We start from the raw sequence: 9,767 nt of genomic DNA, 5'->3' as shown, positions 1-9,767 counted from the left end.
AAAGCTGGATTAGTAGCAAGATATATGGTTTCTTGATTATCACAAAAGATGATAGATGGTTGCATAATTGGGAAACACAAATCTTTGAGCAAAGAAGTCAACCAAACAATTTCACAGGCCGTGGAGGCAAGTGCTCAATATTCTGCTTCAGCGGAAGAACGAGATACAACACTTTGCTTCTTAGATTTCCATGAAACAAGAGTGTCTCCCAAGAAAATACAGAAACCAGAAGTGGATTTTCTTGTATCAGGACAAGATGCCCAGTCAAAATCCGAAAAAAGCCTGGAATCGAAGAGTCTTTGATGGAGATATCAAGATACCTTGTCCCGGTGATGACTTCAAGTATCTTAATAGATGATGAGCAGTTGCAAGGTTTGTTTTACATGGAGAAGCTACAAATTGACTTAGTTTGTTAACTGCAAAAACTATATATGGCCGTGTGATGGTGAGGTAGAGAAGTTTCCCAATCAATCGACGATAAGAATGGGGGTCTTTAAAAAAATCAGCATCCAACTTCTTCAACTTGATATTAGGATCCATAGGAATAGAAACAGGTTTAGCACTTAACAAGCCAGCCTCTTCCAACAATTGAAGAGTATAGTGCCTCTGAGAAATAGAGATACCTGTATGGGATCGTGCTAGCTCGAGGCCTAAGAAATATTTGAGATCACCAAGTCTTTGAGCTTAAAACGACTGTGCAACAATAACTTGAGCTGATTAAGCTGTTGTAAATTTGCTCCTGTGATGACTATATCATCAACATAAAAAAGGAGAGCAATAAAGGAGTTACCTTGACCTCGAACAAACAAAGAATAATCAACTTTCGATTGAATGAAGCCTAGCTCAATCAAAACATAAAAAAACTTGGCAAACCACTATCGTGAGGCTTATTTCAAACCGTAGATGGACTTTTTTGAGTTTTCAGACAAGCTTACCGTTTGAATGAGAAGAACTTAGAGGCTTGTAACCAAAAGGGAGATCCATATATACTTTCTCAAACAAATCACCATGAAGGAATGCATTATTAACATCTAATTGTATGAGATTCCAATTATGAGAGACAACCAATGTAAGAAGAACGCGAACAGTAACCAGCTTGGCAACAGGAGAAAAAGTCTAAATGAAATCCAATCCCTCTTGTTGAGTATAGCCCTTGGCAACGAGCCTTGCTTTGTCTTTTCTACTGTCTCATCGACTTTGTGCTTGATCTTATAGACCAATTTGCAGCCGATTGTATGTTTTGTTGGAGGCAGCACCACAACATCTTAAGTATCGTTGTCTTCCATGGCCTGAATCTCAATTCTCATAGCCTCCTTCCAATGATCAAAAGGGACGGCCTGTAGGTAAAATTAGGGTTCATAATGAGAGGATATAGCCAAGGAAAAAGCTCAAAAATTTGGGGAAAGGTTTGTATATGATAAGGCCGCAGATATAAGATAACGAGAGGAGGAAGAAGGCAAGGGGGTTGAGTGAATAAGGCTGTAATGGTAGTCTTGTAGGTAAGAAGAGGGCTTAGAAATGCGATGGAATTTTTGGATTTCAAAATTAAAAACAGGTGGATGGGATTGAGAGATGTCAAGCTGTGAGGTGGAAGGAGAAGTATTCGGTGCAGAGGCAGGGGTAAGGGGCGGACAAGGCTATGAAGTGACGGGACTAGAAGGTTGTAAAGTTGGTAAATGAAGTGATTCATTTTGGTTTATAGGGAGTGCAGGGCTAAAGGAAAGAGAAGGACTTGCATCACTAGGATTTTTGATGGACTGGTTATGTGGTGAAGGAAAAGTAATAGGAATAGGGGCATTGGTAGGAGTGCTGGATAAAGAAGCCTGCTCATTGACTGTTGGACAATATATGGGCTGAGAAGAAAAATAGCCACTGATTTGGGTAGAACAAGATCATGAAGAAAAATCGGTTGTTCATTTGTGGAAGTAACTTTATGAAAGGGGAAACAGGATTTATGGAAGACAACATCCCGAGATATGAAAAACCTATTATTTTCAATATCAAACAACTTATAATCTTTCATGCCAGGTGGATAGCCAACAAAAACGGCAGCTGTGGCACGTGTTTGAAACTTGGTCCGACCATTTTGTAAAGTAGATGCAAAACATAAACATCCGAAGGTTTGAAGAAGAGGGTAATCAATAGTCGTGCCATGTAAAAGTTCATAGGGAGTCTTCCAGCTTAAGAGAGGTGATGGAGTACGATTGATGAGGAAGACTGTTGTTAGGATACATTCACTCCAAAAATGCAAAGGCACTTGAGACTGAAAGAAAAGGGCTCGAGCAACATTCATTATGTGTTTATGCTTTCTTTCAACAACTGAGTTTTGCTCTGGTCTTCCCACACAAGAAAACTGATGAATAACATCCTTCTGAAGAAAAAATTCAGTAAAACATAATTTGGGGGCATTGTCTGAACGAAAAACTTTTATTCTTTTATTGTATTGAGTTTCTACATACGCAAAAAAAAATGTGGAATGATAAAAAGAACATCAGACTTCTTTTTCATAAAAAACACCAAAGTGTATCTACTATGATCATCAACCAAAGTAAGAAAATATCTATAACCAACATATGAACATGTATAAATGGGTCCCCAAACATCAGCATGTATAGTGTCAAAAAGAGTGAATGCTCGATGATTGTGTGATTGGAAAGCTAATCTCTTCTGTTTCGCCAACAGATGGATTTCACAAGGATGTGAATGATGTAATGAAGATGGTAGTGACAAAATGGCAGATAAACGAGATAGAGAAGGATAAGCAAGCCTGGAATGCCACATCTCAGTCGAAGATTGTGAAACAACATTGATAGTAGACGAAGCATGCACAAAATCAACAGCTTCATATGGATTCTCCAGAAGATACAAACCATCATGTAGTTTACCCCTGCCAATCGTCTTCAAAGTGGATTTGGCCTGAATATCACAATATCCATTGGAAAAGAACAGATAGAGAGTTATCAGACATAAGAGCACTGATAGATAATAAATTGTATTGAAATTCGGGTACAAATAGCACATGATGAAGAGTTATAGACCCAAAAAGTACAAGTGAGCCAGCATAATGAACCGGTATGTGTGTTTTGTTAGGCAAAAGGAAAAAACTAGCAAAAGGCCTCAAATCAGCAAACATATGTTTTTGAAAACATATATGTGTAAAAGCATCAGAGTAAAAAATCCAGCCCCCAAAAGGAATATTGGAAGAATAAGTATCTACTACATGATTAATAGCATCATTATCAACCTTAACAGCAGCAAGTTTGGACTGAAGCATAGTAAGTATATTATGACACTGAGTAAGGGTTTCATTGTTAAGGTTAATAGAGGATGTAGGTGCTGTGGGAGTAGTATCAACAGTCGAGCTTAAAGTAGAGGGGGCAACATTTGGAACCTTATGAACTTGATTAGTTGTTCTGTTTCTTGGCTTGTAACCGGGCAGATAACCGTGCAACTTGTAGCATTTGTCAATGGTGTGGCCAGAAATGTGACAATAGGTGTAGATAGGTCGATTCTTATTTTGCTTGGATGAATTATTAGGATTGTGGTTGAGCTAGGACTGGGAATTATTTTCAGGCTTGTGGACGGCTAAAGTAACAGCAGGTGATGGTCGAGCAGAGGCAGAAATATGTTGTTCTTATTGAACAATTAAGGAGTAAGCCTTATTGATTGGTGGGGGAGGGTCCATAAGAAGTATCTGGGAATGAGCATGGTTATATTCATCATTCAAACCCATCAAAAAAACACAACAAATATTCAAATTGGATGAAGTCTTCACTGGATTGACCACCACCACATGTACATTTACCACATGTGCAACCCGGTCGATAAGAAATATATTCATCCCACAAGTTTTTAATTTTGAAAAAAATACATAGTTACTGAATCTTGTTCTTGTTTCAGATTAGACAACCTATGTTTTAATTGAAAAATACGAGGACTATTCCTTTTCTGAAACCTATCTTGAAGATCAAGCCAAATCTCCCTAGCAGAATTGGTGAAAAGAATGCTGGATGAAATTTGCTTTGAAACAGAGTTTAAGATCTAGGCAATCACAACATTGTTATTCTGAATCCAAAGAGGAAGGAAATCACTTGTAGGTTGAACGAGAGAGCCATCAATGAAGCCTAATTTGTTGCGAATCAACAATGAAAGAATCATCGAGTGGCTCCATGTAACATAATTGGTGTCGGTGAGAGGTTCAGTGACAATAACAAGGTTGGAGGTATCACTATGATGAAGGATGTAAGGGTTATTATGAGAAATGGAAAAAAATTCTTGGCTGGAACTGGTAAAATCAATTGACGAGATAGATGACATCGGAATATTTGTCGGAATATTGCCCGAAAAACTGACTGAAGGTGGTGGAAGATCGGACGAATGAGGGGTGGGATTCATGGTTGTTTGGGGAAGAAGACGAAGAGAAAGTTTTTTTTTAAAAAAAGCTCTGATACCATATTAATAAGAAAAAACTGAATATATCAGTAAAGGAAAGAAAAGTCATTTTCCCATATTTTATCATTTCCCCACCACCAGTATTTATACACCAATAATGTAACTGAAAAATCAAACTAACAAAATCTATACAACAAAAAATATAACAAAAGCAAATCTATACAACAGAAAATAAACTTAACTAATCCAAAATTACAACTAATATTATACAATGTTAGGATTTTCTTGCATAATCATGAAGTTAAAACTTTTATAAAACTGGCAATACATAATCGTCAAGCATGGTATCAAATTTTTGTCAATATATCAACATTTCTATCACTATGTTGACATTTATTTAGGTTCAGCATTGACCATTGACATGAGAAGTGAATTAACATGTCCATTAAATTGTAAAAAGAAGTCAATGAACATGAAACACATAAACAACAAAATTTCACTAATTTGAATATATAAAAATAATGAACATCTCAACTAGTTTGATTAAAAAGAGGTAGAATATCTAAAATGAACATAATTGAAACTATGTTGGATCTCGCAAGTCAGACGAGTGTTATTACTTCTGTTAAGTGTAATATTTCTTATTATTTTGTTGCTCACTCTTTGACACGAGTCATTCTTAACCTATTTTTAGTGAGAAGTTTATAGACTTGCTAGAGCTCAAATTTCTCTAGTTGGTGTCCTTTGCTCTTAATAAAGTTATCTTATTAAAAAAAGGTAGAATATCTATTTGGTCTTTAAATATTCTTATTTATAATTTATTTAAGAAATATTCATGAGTGTTAATTTCATAAATAATATAGTTTTTTTTTTTAAAAAAATGATAAAAATAGGGCAATGTGAAAACTTTTTTTTGAAAAAAAAATATGGTAATAGAAAAATATGTCTCATTTAGGTGAGATATAAAGTATAGACAAAAATAAGGGAAAAAATTGTATATGTGGTCCACGAGTTTCTTAAGGGAACTGTAGACTAGGTTCACGATTTCATTCACTTTAAACTTGGTCAAATGTCATCAGCCACATAGGACGTGGTGTAGAACTCGTGGATAGAGTCCACGAGTTAGCCTCTTGTTTTTTTTTTTAATCTTTCTCCAATTAAGTTTTTTTTTTTTTTCCATTTAAATGAGGGTTTTGGTAAAAAAATAAGGTTAGGATCAGTATGACAACCTAGAGGGGTGAATAAGGTTTAATTAACTTAGTGGGCCCAAATAAACAAATTAATAAACTTTTTGTTAACAAGTAATTTAAACAATAAATTCATGCAAATAAATTCAATTCAAAATAATTAAGAAGTTAATAATGCTATTTTAAAGTACCCAAATTGGTTCTCATAACAAGATTGATAATGAATGTAGAAATTCAAGAACAATCAATCAAAATAATCCAATATGAACAATTAATTAATTTCAAGAACAAATATTGCAATTAAATTCAAGTAATAAAATATAATAACAAATTAATTGTAAAATTAAATAGGAGAGGGATAGAGAAATTGACACGGTTCGGCATAACCGACCTACATCAACTCCCCAAGCTTCTCTTGGGTATGTCACTACGAACTTGACTTTTTCCACAGCTTAGAGTCGAACCACTACAATGTTCTTTTTCATCATTTTCATGGTTGAAGATCAAACCGTTACAACAACTCTTTTTCTGGGATCAAGAGTAATCCTTACAAAATGTTTGTAAAAATAAAGGGCACAATTACAACTCTCTCAATAGAGTGGATTTACAAGTTGTAGTACTCAATGAATCAATTCTCATAACATAAAATATCTCTCTCAAGAAGAAGATGAAAAGTAGAAAATTGAAGCTTGGAGAGAGGGCAAGAATAGTGACTTAATGAGTTATGGAGGATTAAAAAGGATAAAAGTTGTTATATTAATTTAGAGAAGAAGTTGTGTTTACACAGAGAAGAAAAATTGTTAAAAACCACATTTAATTAGGGTCATTGGATCTTAGAAAAGGTAGATATTTTGAACTCAATTAGCGGTTAGACAAAAGAAAAAATATAATAATATATATCTTTAAAATCATTTCTTTTAAAACCCAACAAAAAGCACATGTTCACCATGTGTCCAAAATTAACAGTTAGAGACGTAAAATAATATTAAATTCATTTTCTTTTTAAAACCAATCCAAAAATCAAAAGCCCGCCATATGTTACTCGTCCATTGCTCCAAGTGGCACTTTCAATTGATCCACTTTGATGAGAAAACTTCTGCAAGTCATCAGCTTGAAATTTTTTGGTTAAGCTTGTTTCGCCTATATATTCTTCGATTGAGCTCCAATTTGGACGATTCAAATTGCGTTGGAATCGTTATTCCGAGCCCTACGCAATAGACACTTCAAAACACTGAAATTATCAATAAATAAAAATAGGATTGTTATCATCAAAATATCAATTAATTAATTAATTAATTTGAGGTTAAGGGCCAAAAAGTCGCCTTTTTGATGATGACGAACAAGCCAAGAAAAATAAAATTCAAAGAGATACGTGATATAAAATATGAACTTAAATCATAATCAATACACATATAATTTCAATACACTTGACCATAAAGAATATATTCAATAACAACATGCTTTCATTTTTCTTATTACCTCTCCCCCTTTTGGAATCAATAAAAAAAAAAAAAAAAAAGATAATTATGAAAAATAACATAAAGACTTGAGTTTTTTTTTTTTTTTTTTTTTTTTAAAAATGAACACTTGCATATTTTTTCTCCTATCAACCTGCTTTCTAAAAAGAAACATAACAAACATCATGTAAATCCAGAAGGCATCATAAAGAATCAACCAAGCTAAGCTAATTCTATTTTGACCAATTTCACAAATTTCTCCCCCTTTTGAAATCAATTGAGCACTCTCCTTTAACAAGGGACAAAAAGACATTAGCACATAATTCAATTTGAGGGTAGAAATATCAAATAAATTTTCAAAACATAATTTTACTTAAAATAAAATAACTTCCCCTAAAAGGATAAACAATAAGAATAAGAGAGTCACATAACAATAAAGTAATATGAGAATCAATCTCATTCAAACATGAAATCCATATATAAAAATATATAACTCCCCCTAAAATCAAGCATTCTCCTTCAAACAAGAAAGAGGAAAAAAAGGATAGATACCAAGGAGATAAAATTATTCAAGCAAAAATCTTGGGATACCAAAATTAAAATATTATAAAATAAAAACCGATTGTTGAAAAATAAATATTGATACCAAATAATAGCAAATCAATATTAACCAATCAATATAAGCATGGTATCGACATAAGCAAGAATTATGAGCAAACATGCTAATAGAAATCAATAAAGTAAATCAACTTTATAAATACTCCCCTTATGAAAAAGAATTTGACAATTCTTTTGAAACAACATGCTCAAAAAATCTTTAATAAAAGTTTCATCTATTTCAACCTAGAGCAAAAACAATATATATCTTAATCATTAAAACAATGACAATCTTTTGCAAAACTCAATATCATTTTGCTCAAAACTAATTTTCAATCAAATATAAGGATTGAGAAAACATCTAATTGACCAAAAAGCTAAGTAATAAGCGATATAGATAAATGCCAAATAGATTGATCTTCAATCATTTTTCATGGACATTGAATTCTATATACAATATAATTTAAGAAAGCAAATTTAAACTTTCTAAAATCATTCAAGAGATATAATTTCCATAAAGATACTAAAAACATAATTATCTCAAGAACAAAAAAAAATGATACCAAATATGCAATTTTCTTTGTTGGATTCAAGCAATCTTTTTAGTTGCTCTAATTTGAATTAATTCCTCAATTTGAAGTCCAAACAACCATTTGCTTCTTGAACCACACCTAGAAAGAAAACTCAACCAAAAGATTTTGATACCCATTTCTTGGGTCTTTCATTGTTAATGAACAAAGATTTTAGAATCCATTTTAAATTAGTTCCAACGTTACTAGTATTCATTTTTGGCAAATAACAATTATAAAATTTATGCCCAATTTTTTCACAAGAGTAACAAGTAACATTAGACAAAAAATTCTATTGAACTAATTCATTTTTCACAATATTTCTCTCGAGAAAATTCCTTCTTGGAGCATTTTTCAATTTAAAACAATTTGGTCTAGTATGACCCTTAAACTCCACATTAATAACAATTAGGCACAAATTTTGACTTCACATGCAAATCTCTAATGTTGACTTGTCCTGGTACAAAATTAACCCTAGGCATGCATATATTTATATTTTTCATAAACATGATTAGGCACAAATTTTGATTTTTCATGCATAAATCTACTTTTTTTCATGCTTAGGCACACATTTCACATTATGAGCACATTTAGATTTAGCATGAATTTGTTTAGGCACAAGATTTAATCTTACATGAATGTTTCTAACTTTTGTTAAAGCCACCTCTAGTATGTCTCAAGATATTTTGTCTAATGTGCACTCTTGATCCCGAAAAAAAAGAGTTGTTGTAACGGTTTGATCCTCAATTGTGGAAAGGATCAAGTTCGTTCTTGTTCCTAGATCAAGAGCAACTCTTACAAAATGTTTGTAAAAATAAATGGTACAATTATAAACTCTCTCGATTGAGTGGATTTACAAGTTGTAGTACTCAATGAATCAATCCTCACAACATAAAATATTTCTCTTAAGAAGGAGATGGAAAGAAGAAAATTGAAGCTTGGAGAGAGAATAACAATGATGGCTTAATGAGTTATGGAGGATTTAGGATGATAAAAAATGTTATGTTAATTTGTTGAAAACCACATTTGAAAATTGAAGCTTGGAGAGAGAGTAACAATGATGGCTTAATGAGTTACGGAGGATTCAGGATGATAAAAATTGTTATGTTAATTTGTTGAAAACCACATTTGATTAGGGCCGTTGGATCTTAGAAACTAAAAATCAATGGTGGAGATTATGAAGCCAATTAGCGGCTAGACACAAATAAAAAATAACATAATAATATATATTTTTAAAATCTTTTTTTTTTTAAAACCCAACAAAAAGTACATGGCCACCATGTGTTCAAAACTAGCTCTTAGATACAAATATAAAATAATATTAAATTCATTTTCTTTTTAAAACCAATAAAGAAATCAAATGTCCACCATATGTCACTCATCCATTACTCTAACACCTTTCAATTGATCCATTTTGATGGAAAAACTTATGTCATGTCATCAGCTCGAGATTTTTCTGTTAAGCTTATTTCGCCTATATCTTCTTCCATTAAGCTACGATTTGGACGATTCAATTTGTATTGGAATCATTGTTCTGAGCTCTACGCAATGGACACTTCAGAACT

At 32.7% G+C, this 9,767-nt stretch overlaps 1 protein-coding gene and 1 pseudogene across 1 annotated transcript; both read right to left on the bottom strand.

Moving 5' to 3' along the window:
- Positions 1-264: 264 nt before the first annotated feature.
- Positions 265-3,274, bottom strand: LOC150035420 (uncharacterized). The gene is made up of 6 exons (XM_090314310.1): positions 3,050-3,274; positions 2,491-2,916; positions 1,986-2,371; positions 1,733-1,872; positions 936-1,031; positions 265-650 (listed from the first exon to the last, which is right to left on the bottom strand). The coding sequence occupies exons 1-6, from the start codon at positions 3,272-3,274 to the stop codon at positions 265-267; spliced, it is 1,659 nt and encodes a 552-aa protein (XP_090170436.1).
- A 360-nt stretch (positions 3,275-3,634) lies between these two features.
- On the bottom strand, positions 3,635-4,395 carry LOC150035419 (uncharacterized; annotated as a pseudogene).
- Between the last annotated feature and the right edge of the window lie 5,372 nt (positions 4,396-9,767).

The sequence above is a fragment of the Benincasa hispida genome, chromosome 6 (assembly GCF_027475165.1).
Source record: "Benincasa hispida cultivar pf3 chromosome 6, pf3_genome.v1.1, whole genome shotgun sequence".
Lineage (NCBI taxonomy): Eukaryota > Viridiplantae > Streptophyta > Magnoliopsida > Cucurbitales > Cucurbitaceae > Benincasa > Benincasa hispida.
The sequence above is the reverse complement of the archived record's forward strand: the minus strand, read 5'-3'. Positions and strand labels throughout refer to the sequence as shown.